The sequence below is a fragment of the Labrus mixtus genome, chromosome 2 (genome assembly GCF_963584025.1).
Source record: "Labrus mixtus chromosome 2, fLabMix1.1, whole genome shotgun sequence".
In the NCBI taxonomy this organism is placed as follows: Eukaryota; Metazoa; Chordata; class Actinopteri; order Labriformes; family Labridae; genus Labrus; species Labrus mixtus.
The window spans coordinates 6,875,814-6,897,302 of NC_083613.1; the positions used below are offsets into that span (position 1 = coordinate 6,875,814).

The following is a 21,489-nucleotide window of genomic DNA, read 5'->3' on the forward strand; positions in this document are numbered from 1 at the left end:
GTCGCTGCTGCATCACAACTGTTTCATTGTTATGTTGTTGAGACTTATTTTCTGCTTCCTCATAAGATACCCAACACAAGCAGATGAATGCATTACCATGCAGCAGTCTTTGAATGTTACTGTGTCCATACACTCTTTTACATATAACTTAGTATATTTGTATATTTGTTTTGTACATTTACATTTTCTGCTTTATTAGATAACCTGTTGTTAACCACAAATCAGAGATACATTATGGGGGAAGAAGAACCACCTGCTTGGGTGCACCAGCTTTTAACCCAGATTAACAACATTAAGGAAACATTTGACTCTAGATTTAATGTATTCAATGATTCTATTTAAAGTCCGAAAAAAGTTACGCAAGCTGTGTTAAACAGGCTGATCAATGCTGAGACACAAAAAGAGAAACTGGAGGACAGGTACGCTACAGAAAAGAAAGTTATTAATTACTTTTTTAAAGATGTGCATTATTTGAAAACTAAGATGATGCTCTTGGAGTCTCTGTGCAGAGATCAATGTTCTTCTTTACTGTACTTCCCTTAATGTTTGTAATTACTTTACATATTCAGATGAATGCAAAATATAGATCATCTAATAAATTAAGATAATCTATCATAGATTGAGCCACATAAAAGTACATTAGGCTCACATTTAGCTGCAACATTTAAATAAAGGTAATGATCATAAAATGCACGTTGTTCTGAAATGGGTCTGAATGCATTATCAGTCTTTTTGATTTTTGTTCTTTAAGTCATATTGTGCTATTTCTTTGTTACTTTTACATGTAAAAACCTGGCTGCTAGACTTCTATTTCTGCACTGTTAAATTGGTACACTAGCTTCAGAAAAAGACTTGAGTTCTTCATTACTGTCATGCAAAGATTGTTTCTATTATATAAAAGATTCAGCACCTCTGTATTTCTCAACTCCAAACATGAACAAATGCACAAGTTAACAGCAAATAATGCAAGGTGTAATGCATTTTACTGTCTAAGTGGCTGGCTAACTTATTGTCTATTAAATCCTGAACTGTCAACATGTCTGAATCTTGAATTCATCACAAATGTGAGTAGAAATCAGCAAAACCAACAACATTTCCAAAATAAAAAAACAAAGCCAGAGGTTTTATTCAAAATGTATTTTCATTTATGCAGAAAGCAGAGAAAATAAAACTATCTTTTGTCCTAAAGCTTTAGTCAATACATTTTAACATTTGATTCCTCAGTTCCAACACTGCAGCACATAAAATATCTCACATTATTTTTGCTTCAAAAAGAAAAAGAATAATAATAATAAGATATAGGTGTTGAGAATGTGTTGCAGGAAAAAGAAACTCCAAATTGCACCATTACTGCCTGTGTTTGATTTGTTCTTCTGGTGGCGTCTGTTCGCTCCCAGCTTCTCCTCAGACGTTCATCGACAACATCAGGAACTGAGAAGAAGAAAAAAAGGAAAAGAGAGTTCACAGTTAGATGGAAATAAACTAGCAAAACGTCGCAAGCAAAATAAAGCGCCTGACCACAAAGACAATCAAATAACCAGGATGAAGTCCCCCATCTGTTTAAGCATGGGCAGTAAAATAAACACTTGAGAGGAATTTTGCAGAGATTAAAGGATGTGATGTCCCATGATGAATGTTGTTTTACCTGCATCATGTTCATCTTCACACGCCCCCTCTTGTGCTCATCCATCGCCTGGAAAACTCCTGGTTGATAAAAATACATCGTTTAAGCACCGAGTGGTGAGAACTTTTATCCTTTAACATTAAATCTCTACAACGACTTTTGATTATTTCATTTGTAGATATTAATGTAGTAAAGGATTATAATGTTGTCTTTTTCACATACTGAACATGTTCTCCAGACGGACTATGCAGGTGAGGTAGTCGTCGAAGTCAATGTCGTAGTTGCTGTCAGCGAACCTCAGGCCGACCAGCTGCAGGAGCTGGTTGTTCAGCTGCATGCCTATGTGAGAACAAAGCAGTAATGTTAGCCCTTAAATCCAATCACACAAGATACACAAATAAAACAGTGAATCATACATGACGTTTTTCCTGTCTATTAATAAAAGTCAGACAAGTAATATCAAGTATGAAAATGATATTAAACTAGTAAGGGTTTTAATAGTTCTGCACAAAGTTGAAAAAGCATTCAGTCGTCTCTCACCTGCAGCTTTGAGAGCGCTACGAAGCTCGTAGGACGACATTTTTCCTGAGCGATCAGTGTCAAAGGCGAGGAAGAGCATCTGCAACAACACGAGTTCACAGAGTGAGTTAAATAACCAGATTACTGTCAAACCTTTCCAGCTCCAAACTGATGATTTACAGCAGTCAATTCAGAAAACATTTATACAAGTAATGCTTTAAAGTCCAAATTTGAGCTACTTCTGCTTTACTTGAGTATTTCCACATAAGGGTTTTATACTTTAAATCACCTACATTCATTTTGATTTCTTCAGTTACCTAAATTAATCATAATTCTCTCCAGTCAGTAGTTACTAAAGTTACATATAGAAACTATTTTCCAAAATATAATTGAAATGTGCTCCCTGATAGAATTACACATTTATCCATAAAAAAAATCATAATATGGTGAAAAAATAAAATACTTCTCATGCAGGCCTTGTGAGACTATTTATTTTTCTTGGTTCAAAAATTCTGAGCACTTCCTGTAATCTTGAGTGACAGTTTAAGGCATGAATCAACACTTACAATCCACTTCTTCATCTTTTCCCAGAAGACTTTAAACTCCTGAAACTCCAGCATCCCTGTGTTGTCCACCTTGTTCTCTGTCAAGGAAAACAACTCCCTCCCTCTCATCTTCATCCAACTTTTTCATGTTTTAACGTTTAAAAAAAGAGTGCTTAATGGATGCAGCAGCATTCATACTGTTTCTTTAGTAGGTTTTAGCAAAACAAGTCAAGTCAAATGAGGTTTACTAGTACACCTTGTTTTCACCAGTAGGTCATGTGTAAGGATACATCCATCAGGTTGATAATACTGTGGCAAGTGCTGAGACTCAGGCCTTCAAATTTGATCTCTTTTCCTGAGAAAAAGATACAGAATAACATTTACAGAACAGCATTTAAAAAAACAACATGTTTCAGCTCATAGTTGTGTCAAACATAGGATCTGTTTTACTGGATTGGACTGCAGAACATTTCAAGTATCCAAGTTTTGATGTCTTTAGGAAACTTAGGCAGTAAAATGGGTAGATAATTTTAATATTGATATTGATTCTTATGTGATCTGTGAAGTTATGAAACAGAGCATAATGATAGCTGTGACGTGTAACAGCATGAACATTTAACATGAATGGACAATTGATGGAGCCTTGTGGAGCACATTCAATTGAACAGTTTGTGACAGAAAGTCTGTAATAAAGAAAGGTTTTACTCAAACTTAATCAGAAATAAAAAGTTAGAAAAAAAAGAAAAAAAAGAGATACTATCTATTTAAATCTTGAGCGACTTACGTCTGCTGAGAACACCGTTCAACATCTGCTGTAGCTCATAGACGGAGATTGCCTGGTCCTGCAGATAAGACAGGATTCAAGAGAAGACGTCAAATACATTTGTAATTATGCAGAAAACATAATTATCACAACACCTACTGACCAGGGAAAGATGTTTGTTTACAATCTAATTGGGTATGACTGACTGTGGTTTGATAGCACATTATGACCTGTGTGTATTAGTATACTGTTTACCTTGTTCACTATCTGAGTTTCGTGAGCTGGCATTCATGCATTTGCTCATTAGCACTTAACCCAGTACAGTACAGTTAGTGCTGATATCAATGTTTTGTTTTGTGGTTATTGGAGAAATTAAAAAAAACTCCCTGATCAGAGCACTAAAGAAAAAGTGTGCTGTAATCAGGATTCCTCTTCTGGGGATCATGTCTGCACCAAGCTTCATGAATGACAGACCAGCGGGCCAACTAGAATAGACAGATATTGTCCACTGAGAGAAATTAAAGACTGCTTCAAAACACATTTATATATGTGTTGTGTTGTTTGTTTTAAAGCTGAATCTAACTGACTCTAACTGACTCTAACAAGCCTTTCTTATTTTTCAAGTTGCTATTATCTCAATGATATGTATCTAAATGTAGCTGTAATTTGAACTGTATTTTAAAGCTGCTGTTTAGCTTTTGAAACTGAAGCTTCATGATTAAATAAGAGGATTGAAACTATAAAAATTATCTGGTAAACTCTATGTGAATAGTCAAGTGAAAACATTTAGAGGAAAAACAACAGAGAGAGAGAGATCAGTGAACAAACAAAGGGATCAGTAGTTAGTTTAGACATCTAGGATTTAAAATTATTTGTTGTTCTATAGGACCCCGAGTATTTCATTCACAACCATAAAAAGCATGAAAAGCCCCTGAAACTGCATTTAGAGGAACAAGGGGTGTAAATATTCTCATTAAGCCCAAATACAATGAGCTTTGATACATAATAAAAAAGAGGAATAAAATATATGAGATGCCAAAATATCTTCTAAGACTCTTTCTAAAAAATATTGAAATAGATCTTAGCTTACAGAAGCTGTGAAGTGCACAAAGGTTTTAATTGCATCTTGACCATATCGCTACTCCCATCTGTAAAATAGGCAGCTCTCTTGTATAAATAAACAATGAAATGCTTTATTTTGCCTCAAAACTATAAAATCCCAAGTGCAATCAAAGGTTTTCTTATAGGAATCTGTTGTTCCTTGGTCACTCACACAAAACTGGTAACAGATGGAAATACTGCAACAATAAAAATAAAAAGCAACAACTAATGAATGACTTCCTATCATACTAATTATAGTTCGGGTGCTACCAGAAACAAAGTGGCAGCTTCCGGTAGCTACCAGGATGTGCCTCTAATAGCTACCTCTACCAAAATAAACCTCCTAAAAACAGGTAACCTGCACCAGCAGATCCCTACAACACAGAATCTGGCTCCAAATGACATCACCAGCGCCTGTTGCAGGAGTATATTTAACTTTCAATTTTGTATAACTGGAGGAGATGGAGATGCATTGTCTGTCTTTTTATGCAGTCATTCAATGATTAAACCTCCAAAATCTTCACAAATGCTACATGTTGCCTGTCACTGCTGATCTGAGTTTCTTTGTTCTTACGTCTCCAGCGAGTTGTTCAAACAGTCTCCTCAGACCTTTCTCCTCGTCCGTTTCCTCCTCAGGAGAACTGGGCATGGGCGGCTAGTGGGAACAACAGCGCATCAGTACAAGCAGGCGGCAGTGATTCATTCACTGAATGCATGACTGTTAATCATTTAGTGGGAAATCTACTTACATCTGGCAGGTCAGCATCAACTTTGCTCCCCATCTCACTGTAGAACAGGACCACACAAAGGCAATTTCAGATATTGAACATCTTGTTGTTCATTTCAAACAACTATTTTGGTAGTTCCCAGGATTTAATTCATGTCCAACATTAAGAATTTAGAAGAACAACGGACATACAAATTCTCATTAAACCCAAAATTAAATTTTGTTATGGCTGCTTTGACTGTGAGCATAATTTATAAAATAAGGAAAATATTTTATGAGCAAAGTTGCGAGAGCTGCTTTCATCTATATATTTTAAATATTCAGTTTAAAGTCTTTTAATTAGCATGTTCTTATATCTATTTTGGGGCTTTTTTGGGGGCCTGCTTGGGGTCTACAGCCACCCCCTCGTGGCCAGGAAGTGCTGCTTGTCAACAGGCAACTGCTCGGGGCCCATGGCCAGTATAGGGCCATTCTCCCTGGGGTTTTAGATGACATTGACTACGTGTTCTCTGTTTGAACTTTCCAAAGTTAACCCAGCGTTTAACACTCACAGAGCGCCGGCTTTCTTCTCAGAGAAGATCCTGATGAGGAAGTCGGCCTCGTGGTGTGGCTTGAAGGTGGTGGGCACCAGCACATAATCCCCAGGAGGCAGTGTGAAGCGCTCTGAAACCTCCCGCATGTTGATGTAGGTCCTGCTGCGAGCCTTAGATGCGTGGTAACGGAAGAAATCTTTCCCCAGTTGGTCATCATCTTCTGGCGCCTAAATGGAAAGGAGATTGATTTATCCCTCTATATCTGGACAGAATGACTTTAAGCTTGTACATAATTAGCAAGAAAATATGATTAGGAAAGCAAAGAAGCTTGACTGTGGCACCCGAATGGGGCATGAAGGTTTTTTACATTATTTAACTTAACAAAATAGTGCAACTAAGGTCCATTTTTTAGTTACCCTAACGTTTTGGATATTTTCAAATCAGCTTCAATGATGGATTTTGATCCCATAGATGACCATCATTCAGCATTTTAAAGACTTCCCATCCATGCTTAGTTTTAATTCTCCTACAGCTCCATATACAGTATCAAAAACATGAAGTGATCTCCAAAGCTCCCGAACAACTACCCAGTGACCTCACACAGAAAAGCTGTTTTGGAATATGTTTTGTTTCTTTCTGACCTCGTATACCGCAAAGCCGATGGTCTCCATGTCCATGCCTTCCTTCCTCAGCTTTCTCCTGTTTTTCTGCATCAGAGCAATCACCACGCTGCAGACGTCATCCTCGTCATCAGCGTCCTCCAACCTCAGCTTGAACTGCGGGTTCGTCCAAAATGTGTCTGTAGGTCCAAAATGTAGAACCTTAGAGAGCAGAGCAGATACCACCAACTCAAATAAAGTCTTAGTTCTGCTTTACTTACCGACGAAGTTCCTGCAGCCTCCAGCGGTGGAGCCACGGATCCAGTTCCCTTGGAACATGTTGACCTCCCAGTGGCGTTTCGTGTCGTCGGTTAGAGCGTCAGGGGTCATGTTGCAGATTTCCACTTTGTCGTAATTCCTCTTGAAGTCCTCAAACTCCATCCTGGAGTAAAAAAACACAGTCTGTTATCTAAAAATACAGGTTATACACAGCAATATTGACGATATTGACAACCATATTAAGAATGTTAAATTCAACAAGCCCCAGCAGAACATTTTTGGAACCTTTTGCTTTACAGTCTAGACCCTTTGCACACATATTCAGTCACATTCATCATTTGGACTCACCAGAATTCTCCATCCTCTGTTGAATTGGAAAGAATGCGAGATTTTTCTGATTTGTCAATGTAATCCCATTCTCCGGATCTGGAACAGGAGAGATAAAAGGAAGGATTGGATTGAAAATAATATATTTGTTCTACACTTTTGTCAAATTGTTTTAAAATGTTTGATTATTCTAAATTTCAGAAGTGATTTCACACATTTCTATTGATTCTGTACAAAACCAGAAATTAATTATAAATAAAACGTGTTACTGTAGGTGTTGATTTTTGTGTTTATTTGATGAATTATTTCAATAAAAACTAGGAAACACTCTCATCTGCCTTTTTGATTGGAACAAAAAATATATACTATTATTGTTATTATTTTTGCTAAATAACCACAGATGCACAAAATAAAATAATTGGTGCAGTTAAGACATTTGTCATTTTTGTGGATTCTGGTGATCCCTAAAAAGTCATCTCATCTTGCTTGATTCGACATGTCTATCATGCCAGTCCCAATTAATCTCTGGTGTGCTAAACTTCAAAAAGACTGTTTTGGCAGTGTGCTGTTAATCATCTTGTCAGACACCCCCAGTGTACACCAATGGCAGAAGGAAAAAAGACAAACAAATGTAACAATAAATGTAAAAAATAATCCATCTTTTCCTGATTGTCTTTGGTTTTGTAGTTCATATTGAGACATGCATATGAAATACAATCTGTTTCATTACCAATTAAAAAGTCCTCACAGAAGAGACTGATAAGCCATAAGTGGGTGTACTTTAAATATGTCCTTTGAATGTTTAATGTATGATGAAAGTCAATGAAAACTCTTAATGCTTACTTGTCACTCCAAGGGCCGTTCCACTCGACCTGACCCCAGGGGTTTCTGACCCGAATTAACTTGACCTTCCGCCCCCTGTAATTGACCTGAAAACCAGATACAACATTTAGACACTTAGACATTGTTTGGGGATTTGTGGATGGGATGTGCTGTTAAAATGACACTTTACACTCCTTGAAACTTAAGCTCTTATAATTACACCACATTTTTGATTATACCTCATTTATACTGTATTTAAAAGGGTCATCTCTCTTCTATGTTTTGCAATTTGTGCTGCTAAGATTTACTTGAACTTGAACAAATAAACTCTGGGAAAATGGGGAATCCCCTTCAAGGAGGCTTCACTTAACTACAATACTGCTCTTAGCTAAATGCTGATATCACCTATAGGCTTTGGTTGTGACTTTGCTTCCAGGAGGATGTGAGCCTTACCTCTTCCAGGCCTGTGATGGAGTATGCATGTCCCTTCACCAGGCCGGTGGAAGTTTTGGCCTCGGACTCTGCAGAGCTGGAGATCTGGAGAAATCAAAAATACATGGAGAGTCTTATAGCATTTTTGTTAACCTCTGATTTGAAGGCTGCACATTATATGAAATGGGGTTTAGGTCTTTACATCAATAGAGCATCCCATCATGGAGCCTCTGTCCAGGGCTTTCTTCATGGTTGCAAACAGAGTGTCTGGAGCTGTCTTGGTTTCGTATATTTCACCCACACCGCCGGTGAAGTCTTCCATGGCCTCCATTGTGCTGCCTCCTTTCAGGGACTCGTAGCTGCCGTGCAGTCTGAAATAATTGTGAATAACACATCATAGTGTTGTTTTATGTTTAATCTTGTAAAATGGAGATCTTGCCTTTGAGATTCCTATGTAGCCTGATCCTGTAGGGGACCTTACTTTCTCCTAGCATCAATATCATAACAAAACATCGACATATTGATGTATCTGACTAGATGGATTTTCATTAGTTACAGCATTGAAAATGTCATCTGTACAATGCTATATACAATTTTGATGACAGGGGGAATCTTGAGATCTTGCTGTCTGAACGTGGCCAATCATTAATCAACCAGCAGCAGCTGTTAGTTTAGCTAAATTGTAAATCTCATGATATTTACAAAGTTTGTGCCCTCTAGAGAAGGGGTGTCAAACTTTTCAGCTTGCAACACCCAAATCGCACGAACAGGCCTATCCAAACACTTTTAACACAAAAGAAAACAACAGACTAAAAACAATAAAAATATTTTCTACAGTAATTTCTTGTAATAAATCGATATCGATATATCGATATATGTATTTTATGTTAATCATCTGTAAGTCTGTGGATTTAACATAAAGTGTTATTACTTGGCGTAGGCTTTTTCCAGCAGGGCGCTCCAGAACTCGTCGTTGGAGGCAGAGTGAAGCATGATGAGATTATTTCTCACGGAGGGCAGCTTGTCGTCCACCACGATGTCCAGCCATTGGTTGTGCTGCCAGAACTACAACAGAGAGAATATCATTAGAAAGCAGTTTCATTTCTTGTGTTGGCATTTTTTAACTGAGTATTTTGTGAAGTTATCTACAGTTATAAAGCACTTTTAGAAGAACAGTGTCTGCAATAAATCACATAGCACAAAGTAAAAGTACAGCTAGCCTAGAAAAATGTAGACAGGCCGATGATACAGTTCTAAATGTAGAAGGGTTAGCTTTAGATAGATAGATAGATAGATAGATACTTTATTGATCCCGAGGGAAATTCAAAATAAATAATGACTTAAAGACTATAAAACTGGTTTCAGCAAAACATTCATTCAAACCCTGGTTTACTGTAATTGTATTAAACTAAATGAACTGGACTGTATTTCAACCTTATCAATATTTAAGTATGTAATATTAATATGTTAATATTTAAAAGAACAAAAACAAAAAAAAACAAGAAGAAGAAAAAGAAGGATACATATTTACAGCCATGGTCTATGTTTTAGTAATGTGCTTGGATTATTATTACTGCTGTATGGATGTAAATGTTGCATTTTACTGGTGCAAAAGGTAAAGTTGCTTGTTTAAAATAGGTTTTATTTTGTAGCATCACTGATTTGTAAAAAGCCAACATTTTCAGCTCGGATAGCAATCCTATAATTTCCGTTGCGATGGTTACATTTAGGGAGCCCAAAATGACTTTTCTAAAGTAGTTTTGACCATTAAACGGAGTCTTCTTCCTCAGCCAGTGCAGCATAGTCATCACTATTTATTCTGCGTTAACCAGTGGCATTTATTTGTGTTCTTCAAGTATATTTAACATAGGAGTACACTCAATTTAGGGGAACAGAAGTCAACCAATGAATTGTCTCAGTCTGCAACCAATCAGCCAGCAGTGTACCTGGAAGTGGAAGATACCAGCATATTTTCGTCCAAAGTCCTGGTCGTGGGGGACGACCCGAGCCAGGGCCTGTTTCTTGAGGGTCAAGGATGCGATGGCTGCAAGGAGCCAGCAGTCCCCTGTTGTGACATAAGGGTGCATCATGGGTAAATGAGTGAAATGTATCAAATTGGGGGGGGGGTGGCAGATAATTTCAGTACTAACCGAGCTGTCCTTGGCAGATGTCCGTCCTGTTTGCTCCGCCGACGATGAACTTTGGGTTGTTACAGATGTCCTGGAAAACAGGAAAGAAACAGGTTGGTTTATTTGATAAAACAAAACATTTGACAGTTGAGAGGTGACACAGGTGCCTTTAATAGGTGTGTTCACATTCCTGGCATATTAATCAGCCTGAAATCCCAGTCACTGGAACACACACACACACACACACACACACACACACACACACACACACACACACACACACACACACACACACACCAATTGCAAGGAGCTGAAGCATTTAGTCAGAAGGAACACCCAACAGAGAAATGTCACTGTAACAAACATGAGTGATAGGTTTTCCACAGTTTACTCAGTGTCGGTCAGTGCTGAAGGCATTTGAGCATTAAAGGTCCTGGAGCTTAAAGAGAGTGCTGTAACAACTTTAAAGTGGCATCACAGAGAAATTTATAAAGACTCCACAGAAAGGTCCATGAATCTCAAACTGATCAGCTAAAACAAACAAAATAACATCTATGATCAGCTGCAGACTGTCTCAGAACACGTTAGCTCGCAGATAACAGTGAGGTGTGTGGGGATAAAGTCTACGTACAACGCTCAGAGTGAAGAAACAGCCTCTGCAATAGGCTTTATTTACACTGCTTTCTAGCAGAACTGGTTTTGCAGCAACGACTGGATAAACACTTAATTGCTTATTTTGTATTAAACTTCACTTCACTTAATAAAACACAATAAAGACAATAAAGAAATACAAATTCAGTCAGCCATTACAAAGAGTTTCATTGCCTAAGTATGTTTGTTTTCAATCCATTAGGTTGTACAAAACCAGACTGTGTCTGTGCCTGGAAGAGCTGAACGTATAACCAGCTTTGTATTAAAAAATAAAAATAAAAAAGCTGTGTTAGCCCATTATGAAACAGTATGGGTTAATATTATCTTTCATTTGGTAAACAGTTCATTAAGAAAATAACAACAGTTCATTCATTCAACTGATTTCAAGCTCACCTTGAACATAGTTTTATATATTTTTGACTCATTTCCAACACAACCAGCTTACTATTTTGGATGCTGCCTTTTCAAGAGCAGCATCCATTCCTCCTAAAATATAAAATCAAATATATCAAAATGTTTAATTGCGCCTGGATTTACCTTGGGCCTCTTCCATTCAATGTTGACAGGACATTTTTCGCTGTAGAAGAGAGAGGATTCAGCGGCAGGGAAGTCTGGATCTTCAAACAGGACCCCCTTCTGCAGACACTCCTGTCTCAGCTGTTCAAACGACTTCCCATCTGACTGCGTGTCCACAGCCTTGCCGGAGCCCCTGCCGGACAGAGTGGACTGGAGAGGCATCTTCTTCACTTCACAGGGAGCGAGGAGATGTGAGATGCTGTGTGATGGATCGAGTCACCCGCTGTGTGTCTGGGGAAGGGACGAACCTGTCAGGTCGGGCAGGGCTGGTACACACCCTCCAGACAGAAACTGGTTTGTCCTCCCACACCTGCTGAACCTCGCCCCTGCTGACTCTCTCTCTTATACACTCTGTTGACTCTTATCTCTCTGTTTTTGGGTTTGGCCTGCAGAAAAGTGCAACAACAGGACAGGACAACTGTTCACATTCAAATCACTGTCTCTAAACAGAAACATTTGGTTTTCAAGGACCACAAAAGTGTTATTCCTCCTTTACACTGGAAGTTTTCACAGAATGAAGCTTCCTGTGTAAAGTTTACCATTAAAGGAATTTAACCGAGTAAATCAATAAACAATTTGAGTTACTTTCCATTCACTTATGTACCAAACAGAAATGGTAGACCTTAAAAGTTCATGATGGGCCAATCAGAATCAAATATTCAACACAGCTTTGTAGTAAAACATCATACATTATGATAATATGAGATAGGATATAATGCAATGCAATACGTTTAAACATAACATGACACAACTTGAGATGATACGATAAATTTGTAATATCTCTATTGTGGAAATCTTGCTAAAATGTGCTATAGATGAATCGCCTTGCAAGCTTACCCCTGTATTCAAAGCAAATATTGAAACTTTATACCTTTTTTGGTACTTTTCAAAATAGAAATATTTTCAATATTTTTCACAATTAGAAATCGAAAAGAGCTGCAAAATGACAGAGTCGGGTTGTAATATGCTATGAACTCTGTAGTTATAAAAACATCATTGTATTGAATCTACTCTTATAGAGTTAAGAGCATACATTGTATTCTAGCAAACTGGGAAAAATAGTTTTGTGAAGTTTAAAGAAAGTATTTATTCTATGAAAATAAAAAATATATTTTTTGTTCCTTTAAAGAAGAAAGTAACTGATAGTTATCTTTCAGTTGTTCTTATTCTGTATACTCTGATGTTGTAAATCTGTGACATCTTTTGATGGTTTCCTAACATTAAAGATTTCAACTGTTTCAACCTTACAACTTGCTCAAATGACACTAAAGAAGCACAATGACGAAAAGGAGACACAAACAGAGTTAAAACAACAACAGAGAAAGAACAGTCACAGACATGTCTCTGTTCACCTTCTTGTCCTGCTCTTGTAAAGCTCGGGTTAGGGGCCTTTTCTATGTTTATGTACAGGGGAATATTATTATTGGAACTGGCCGTGGTTACATATGTTAGTTATAATACACTTTATTCCCCTTCCTCCCTCTTTGTGTCTCTCAGCGGAGCAGACAGAGTCAATGTTAGCGAACATCGTCCCTGCTGCACCCTGCCACCCACCCACATCAGTATGAGACTCAGTACTCCTATCTGACAGCTACAACATCCACATTCCTGCTGCACTATCTCAGGATTCCTCACATAGCTGAACATGACTATGTATTTACATGTGTTGTTCTCTACGATTAACATATCTGAGGACTGCTTGTTCCTTATGCTCTGATTAAAAATGGCTTATGGGAGTCCTTTTGGGAATAAATGTGACCTTAACTAAACCTATGTGAGAAACTGCAACAGCCTAAACAACACAGGAATGCAGATTTCTCTATCGGCTTTTTTTTCTTCGCCCACCCTGGTGAGGTTACTCAGTTTTACTACTTTTGTAAGAGAAGCAGTGCAGAAAAGTATTCTTACAAATCAAAAGTGCCACATTCATTTTTTTAAATTGATGATGTAAGGATTTGCACAACAAAAAAAAAAGCAGAGACAACAGCGCTATCTGCAGCTGCACATTCCACCTGCTTCTGGTTGGTAGTTGTTTTCACACATGCAGGCACAAACCTCCTGAAATAGGACATTTTCAGACCATTTTTTCCCCCAAAATTTTATCTGGAATTTTTGCTTGATGTCCAGGAAGCATCTAGAAAAATGAACACCAAGCAAGCGAGACATGACGTTTATATCATGCGACCGGTTGGGTTGGAATGTTATAAAGCTTTTCTGTTCACCAGTATGTTATCCCCGCTCTTTTATTCATACTGTTAATTTGTCCAATGACATGCAGCAGTGATATAAAGGGAAAAACTGTCATCATATGTTTCTTGTCTGCCACATTGATGGGTCCTTTTCACATCATGTCTGACCTCCTGAGCCCCCAACCCTCCCGTCTGACAGAGAATATTTCACACTGTGAAGAGGTGTGTGAATAAGCAACTCAAGAAGATTTCAGGGGCAAGCCATCTGAAATTTTGTTAACATTTTCAGGAGTGCATGTGTGAAAAAACTTCTTATGACAGCACAGAGGTGGGGATCCAGCAATGTCTTTTTTTTTCTCCCATTGCTGCAATGTTTCTAGAAAGCTTATCTCTGATATAGTTAACATGACTTTTCCAGCAGCATTATGTAGTCTAGTGTTGTCTGATTTCTTATTATCAGATATTCTATTATAATGCTCCTGACTGTGAAGTTTTATAGGATAGTTAACTTATTTTTATATATCTTCTCTGCCTCAATAGTTCTCTACTTTATAAAGTCCCTGTATAATATATTTTTTTTTTAATTCTTTTTGCAGGCATTATGTAATCCTTAGATTATCAGCATGTCTTTGGTTACTGTTGTATTGCTTTATCCAGCGGTTTGTATCATATGACTCAAATATTTGTAGGAATGAATAATACGCTTTATTGATTTTTCTTATTTGTACACTAGATTCATTTCTTTATTATCTATTTTAATGCTTTTATTCTCTTTGTTGAGCTTTGGATGTCTTGTGTGAATCACTTTGAATTGCCTTGTTGCAAAAAATGTGCTATATAAATAAAATTTACTTTTTTTTTAATTTAGTCATTTTTAAATGAATCCAAAAATCCTCTGTTCCTACATTGTCTCTTAGCCCTTATTTAGAACTCAACAGCAATGTCTTGGTAGGTAAAATATTACAAAAAGTCAGAATATTTACACTTTTCAAGCATTGCACATTTGATACCGCTCGCAGGATATTATTCAATATAAATCCTTTAATTCTGAGAAATGTCCACAACAGAGCTATTTACAAAGTGTTCATCAAATCTACAACAAGAAACTCAGAGACAAACCAATAACAACCAAAATGTTCCTGTTCTGGTGTATTCCCGCTCTTAATTTCCCTCTAACACTCTTTGACCTCAGCCGGTATAACACAACCAATGTTGACTACATGTCTGAAAGTTCTGGTACATGTAGATTTGTCCACCAGCAAATTAATTTGGAGCTGCATGTTACAATCAAAAACACTCTGGAGCAGGATTTATTTTGCTGTGTTTGTAATGGTTCAACCAAATATATAGAAAAGGTACTGTCTCTGGGCGGTCAAGCAAAACAGAGAACTGTGAAGACAATCTCACAAAAATGTTCATTCAAATTTGATTTGGCTACGAAGAACGAAAACATATCTATTTTCCCTTTTTTGGTTCAGCAACAAACCAAACTCCAACTTAAGCCTACACGAGTCTCAGCTCCCAAAAACCTGTGAAAACCAATCAAAGTGATCGTGACAGTTTGTTAAGTTCTCTGTCTGTCAGGCTTTTGAATCTGCATTTCTGCTCGCGTGTTTCTCAAATTCCATAACGCACGCTGAATTATGTAACTTAAGGGGGCAGAGCAACACTTGAGTGGTGGTAAAGAAGGTGCAACTCTTTACTTCAGAGGGTCCTCAACTATCCTGTCCACCCATTTATCTTGAAATACTTATTCAGGGTCACAACTTAAACATGATTCTTTCCTTTAAGGGTACTGAATGATAAGAGTTATTATTTATTATCAAACAGACACATTGCAGCCTTTATAGATAACAATTGTGCATGGCAGCAGAGGAAACTGTTTTTGACCTCCAAGTCAAACAGATTAATTATTTTATACTGGCATTATTGAAAAAACAGAAAATACTATCAAAGACAAATTATAGTTTATCTGCATATGAACATATGAGCCAGATTAAAGGATCTAAACTTCTGGAGTACTTTGCTTCTTTTCTATGCCCAGAACTAACAAGAAAAACAAAAGTCTGAAGCAAGTGCAAGTGGTGACATGAGACGTCTCAGTGTCTGTCTGCAAAGTCAGACTGGAGGCCACATCTTCAAAGAAAAATCTGAAAACTTTTCAACAGCAGACAGCTTAGGCTACTGCTCTGTTTTCTCTTGTGCAGTTCCCGTCACCAGCAGCAGGTTACAGGCCATGAACTGGACATTAAGCACGTTGTTGGTGTTTCCAGTGTAGAGTCCCACAAGTTCACTGGACGAGCCGTCGGCTGGCGTCCCGCTGTGGGAGTTCCGAATGTCCCAAACCCGGACTGAGTTGTCCATAGATGACGAGGCAACCAGGCTGCTATCCGGACTGAAGGACAGGCTAGTGACGCTGTCTGTGTGTCCTCGCAGGTCTTTAAACAAAGTCCCTGACGATAAGTCCCACAGCTTCACCCTCTGGTCCTCACCAGCTGATGCGATGTACTTCCCATTAGGAGAGAAAGCAAGTGACAACACAGGGCCGCGATGACCTGTAAAGAGGCGAACTGACGCCCCCTGCTGGGTGCTCCACAGACGGACAGTCTTGTCTGTGGAGCCTGTAGCCAGGTAGTTGGAGTTTGGGTGAAATTTGACACAATCGACATCAGAGAGATGCCCGGCATAGAGCCGCAGTGGGTAGGTGCGCGAGAACGTCCAGAGGCGAGCCGTTCGATCGTGGGAGCCGCTGGCGAAGTAAAGACTGCAGGGGCTGACGTCCACGTCCCACACCGGGTAGGCGTGGCCCTGGTAGAGCGCCGTGTTGGTGAAACTGCTGAGGTCCCAGTAACGGATGGTCGTGTCCTCAGAGCAGGAGAGCAGGCCAGAGCTGTCCGTCAGGAAGGCAGTGCGAAACACTGGGCCGCTGTGACCTCGCAGAGTCTTTATCTCGCTGCCAGAGCAGTCCTCTTCATCCACCTGAGGAGAAAACACAGTGTGTGAGCTTTACTTAGTACGCTGATTCATCAAAACAAACATAACAACTCCAGATTCAATAACAAAGGTGAGTTTTAAATCTCCAAACAAAAGAAAACATTGCAGCTGATCAATCTGAATAAGCGATGTCATAATATCACAAACTTTAAAGGGGCTAAATGTAACTTTTTACATGTATAAATCATTTTTTAATCGCCCATTAATAAGTGAACGGTTAATGTTCACTGTCTATCTGTGTTGCCTGTATAAAAAGTTTCCCCGGGTCTTATTTTCCACGAAAGCTCCAGGAAGTGACATTTTATGCACGTTGTCAACGTCCTCCTCACTCCGCTCCGCTTACAGAGATCAACAGAACAAACTCATCACACACTCCCGCTCTCAGCCAGTGCCTGCAGAGACTGTCGTTTGTAGGATGGAGAATGACTTTCACATGTGTATGACCACTTACCTCCTCTGTAAACATTATGCCGGTAAATATCTAGTGTTTCGCTGCCGATGATGATGATCATTTGTGTATGTACGAGCACGTATGACGAGCACGCGAGGGATAGCGAGCAACAGGTTATTGGTGTAGTTCACTTAACGGCCATGCGGTGTCGCTACAAACGCAGTATTTTTGAAAGTTACATATAGCCCCTTTAACTTCAAACTAGGATGATGAAAAACACCCAAATTAGGACTTTATTTATGATAAATTAATAATTACATTTTTTGTTTTGCCTTTGTATTTAAATATGAATGAATTTTATATCTTGTGGTATTAAAGCAGATTTCAGTCATCAGGGATTTGAAGACGTCATTCTGGACTTTTAAACTTTGACAAATTTGAAGTAACATTCACATGATAGTTTTTGATTAAACTCACCTCCTCCTCCAGCACATCACAGGCCAGATGGATGAGCGACACATCAGCCTGGTGCGGTTTAGCCTTCAGTTTTCTTGCTCTGAGGCTCCACAGCTTCACGGTAGAGCTGTCGAACCCGGCGCTCAGCAGCCGGCTGTCAGCTGACACCTCGGCTGTGTTCAACATCTGCTCCGTGTGGTGGAAAGCGTAAAAACACACGGTGGTGAGCGTGGGGGGGCCCTCGCGGACTTTCTTAATGCAGTCCTGCAGAACCTCAAGGGCCGCTTCACTCTGTGAGACGCCCGCTGGGACCTCCACCCCTTCCCTGGCCTCTGCTCCGTCGACTCCCGCCCAGGATGAGGTGGAGTTGGTGGCCGCAGCTGCCCCGCCCGCAGCTCCGTAAAGCTGGTAGTCTGTACGCTTTGAGGCCGTGACCTCCACCTGCAGGTGTGTGCTTATTGCCCTGCAGAGTGCGCTGTTGTCCTCGCTCTGCAAGTAACGCAGCAGGTAGCTGTATGCCGGCTCCGTCAAATGAACAATATACTTGTGCTCGAGGAAAGCGCTCAGCCTGGGGTTTGCTGCTATGTCCTGAGTGGTGAGTACATGGCGGAGCTGCTCTATGATGGCGCACTGCTCACTCTCCTGGAGAAACGTACTGTGGAAACGACTGTAAAAACCATCAACTGCCCCCTTCAGGCCGCACTGCACCATGTCCAGGTGGAGGTAGACGAAGAGTGGGTAGAGGATGCTGCTCACCTCCTTTGCCCATAGTATGTCGGTTTCTGATTTGGTAAAGATAAAAGGCATAAAAAGGATTTTGTAATATTGAACAAAGTCACATAGCATTTAAAAGAGAGATACTTTGTTTCAAAATTACTTGAAAAATGAAATTTTAAGCTGCTAACATTTGGTATAATAGCAAGACATATAAGGTATGTAGGGCCGGTGCTGGAGGAATGTGATACCTGACAGAAAGGTGCGCAGCCTGCAGTACTGGGTCTCATACTGATGTGGGTCGGACTGGCATGGTGCAGCAGACACGATGTTGGCACACCCCGACTCTGTCTGCACTGCTCACAGATGAAGAGGGGGAGAGAGAATATATGTAGACGAGACAGTAGAACCCACAGCTTATAATTTGCAGAATAGACCATTTTAAAATAAATAGTGTGTTATTATTATTTTAAGAATACCTAAAAGTACCAGAAGCATTTTAATTAAGCTGGTTGCTTGAAGCAACACAAACCTGAAGGGTAGTTTAGAGATCATTACATGTATGGAAGAAGAAGAAGTGGTTGTTCCTTGTTATGTTATTATAAAACACTTCCTCTATGCCCTGTGTTCACCTGTGAGACTTGCAGCCATCTCCTCAGCAGTCTGGAAGAGTTTGGCTCCTTTTAGGGAGCCATCAGTGTCCACATACTGCCTCCTCTTCAGGTACTGAGCCACAGCATACTGGATCTGCTCAGCTCGAACCCGCTTCATGACCTGTAAACATGTAAAATGTTGGTCACACACACCTGAAGGAAGATAAGTCACCTGCACACTACTGATAATAAACAACTCGTCGTCTCCATGACAGTATTAACCCTCTTGAGCACAGCATCTCTCAAGTAGCTAATTAGCTCACAAAGAGTGGAGTTTATGGGATTATTAAGGCCTTAAACATAGAATATCTCAAAAAGTTTGCCTTAAACAACAACTAATCTGCACATGAATGCAGCCTAAAAGCCCGCAGCTCTCCACATGAGAGGGGTTCACTGAGCTAACCTGCTAACTTAGCACTAGTGGGCCTGGTGGTTCAGAACTTTTAGCGGGACGAACCAGTTTCTTTAAATAATCGACACTCACTGCATATCGTTCTTCCCCGTCCACGGTTACTGTCTGCAAACTGATTATATCATAATACAACTCGGTTTACTACGCTGCTGCCAGTCTGAGCCGCTCCATCGTGGTTTTCCGCCCACCGGTCAGACTCCAGGTTAGCGTAGCTAGCTTTCTCTGATGAGTAGTAGCTATCTTCAATCTACTCACCCTCCTAGGTGTAGATATATCGGCGATCGACTAGCCTTGTCTTAATCACCCCTGATTTCACCAAACTCATTCAGGGTTTTGGTTAGATATAAAAAGTCACAATCCGACTTCTGGTATTTGTCGTCGAATAATAATAATAATAATAATAATAATAATAATAATAATAATAATAATATCTTTCTTTATATAGCACCTTTAAAAACAAATGTTTACAAAGTGCTGTGACAGACAAATACAGCAAAACAACAACAGAACAGAGATCAACAGAGAGGGCAAAATTATAAAAATGCAAATAACATGAAGTTCAGTACAGTGAAGGAAAATTAGTTTAAAATCAATCAGGAGAGAACAAAATAAAAACTGAGGGAGAGTGTGACGACATCACATCACAGGCTGTAAACACAGAATGAAGATAAAAAGAAGAGATAAACAGGACATTGGTTAAATGAATAAATCAACAGAGAGCTGAAGAGTTAAACCATAAAAGGAGGAATTTAAAAAAGACTAAGAGCAGTAAAATGAATACAGGAAGGGATACATTTAAAGGCTAAAACATTTAAAGAAGAGAAAGATAAAAAGGTTAAGAGCAATAAAATTCATAAAAGGAAGAGATAGATCTTTAAAGGAGAAATCACATAAAAGCAATTCTATAAAAGTGAGTTTTAAGAAGTGATTTAAAAGATGCCTTATGTTTGAGTTATTTGTATTAATATATTTCTGACATGATAATGTGATCATATTTATGTATGGAAGCCATAACAGGACTTGCAACAAGAGATTAATAAGTAAATAATATTACGTTAGCCTATTTATAAACCACACAAAGGAGGGCTAGCTATTTATATAAAAACTACGGAAAGTTTTATATTAAGTTCATATATGAGCTTAATGATATTAATTTATGTTAATACTAACACCCCATAAATATGGAAGCCCTTAGTGGACATGGATTTATACATTATATATCTGAATTATTTTTCCTGTAGTAATGAGCATTTTCTTCTTAAAATCATGCTCTCTTGACTTCTTTACCTCGTTTTCTCAGGAAAACAACTCTAGTGTTTACTGTGCAAAAGTTTATTTCAGTCGTTTTGTAAGATCTTGAGGAATCTACTTGTTATCACTGTAAAAAACAGCATTGTTGTCCTGAAATAACGGGATCAATTATTCAATATTTTGAAGAACAACGGGATATTACTTATTATCACAGGAAAACTAAACTAAAATAAAATCTATAAATGCAATGGGTATACTAATACATGTTTTTATCATTACGTTTTTTTTCTTATCACTTAAAATAATGTGCTTTGGTAAAGTAGCAAGAAAGATTTGTGAGCATTTATCTGCCTTGTTTCTCATTGTTTTTATTTATGCTCCTTATTTTTGAGGTTTCTGCTTCACTGTATGTCTTTTATTCGTGTGCACTCCATTCCAAGTAATTGAAATGCCTGTATATATCTATTTTTACATGAATCTCCCCACACTTTTTACTTTATTGTTTTTGTCTTATTATCATATCGATGGCTGTGTCACGTTCTATGAGGGACAAAAAATTACTAAAGTATAAATAAATAAATAAATGTTGGGAGAAATGCATACAATAATGAATAAATAAATAAATAATTAAATAAATGCATTAATAAATATATATATAAATAAATGCAACAATTCATATAAAAAATAATATATAAATAAATATATTCATATATTTATTTATGTATTTCTGTGTCCATATTGTACAAGGAAAAGTAAATATGTAAATTAAGTGGGCCGTCCTGACATTACTGAAGTAGGATTG

At 38.5% G+C, this 21,489-nt stretch overlaps 2 protein-coding genes across 2 annotated transcripts; both read right to left on the reverse strand.

The window, feature by feature from the left end:
- Window positions 1-966: 966 nt before the first annotated feature.
- Window positions 967-11,880, reverse strand: capn9 (calpain 9). The gene is made up of 20 exons (XM_061049130.1): window positions 11,589-11,880; window positions 10,422-10,491; window positions 10,218-10,336; window positions 9,203-9,336; window positions 8,474-8,642; window positions 8,293-8,376; window positions 7,861-7,946; window positions 7,039-7,116; window positions 6,693-6,853; window positions 6,454-6,611; window positions 5,831-6,039; window positions 5,302-5,338; window positions 5,127-5,207; window positions 3,473-3,530; window positions 2,979-3,043; window positions 2,710-2,778; window positions 2,165-2,243; window positions 1,847-1,963; window positions 1,646-1,704; window positions 967-1,431 (listed from the first exon to the last, which is right to left on the reverse strand). The coding sequence occupies exons 1-20, from the start codon at window positions 11,787-11,789 to the stop codon at window positions 1,405-1,407; spliced, it is 2,061 nt and encodes a 686-aa protein (XP_060905113.1). The 5' UTR covers window positions 11,790-11,880; the 3' UTR covers window positions 967-1,404.
- A 2,847-nt stretch (window positions 11,881-14,727) lies between these two features.
- taf5l (TAF5-like RNA polymerase II, p300/CBP-associated factor (PCAF)-associated factor) lies at window positions 14,728-19,675 on the reverse strand. Its single transcript, XM_061049154.1, has 5 exons — window positions 19,509-19,675; window positions 19,004-19,145; window positions 18,623-18,727; window positions 17,679-18,439; window positions 14,728-16,795 (listed from the first exon to the last, which is right to left on the reverse strand). The coding sequence occupies exons 2-5, from the start codon at window positions 19,140-19,142 to the stop codon at window positions 15,998-16,000; spliced, it is 1,803 nt and encodes a 600-aa protein (XP_060905137.1). The 5' UTR covers window positions 19,143-19,145; window positions 19,509-19,675; the 3' UTR covers window positions 14,728-15,997.
- Between the last annotated feature and the right edge of the window lie 1,814 nt (window positions 19,676-21,489).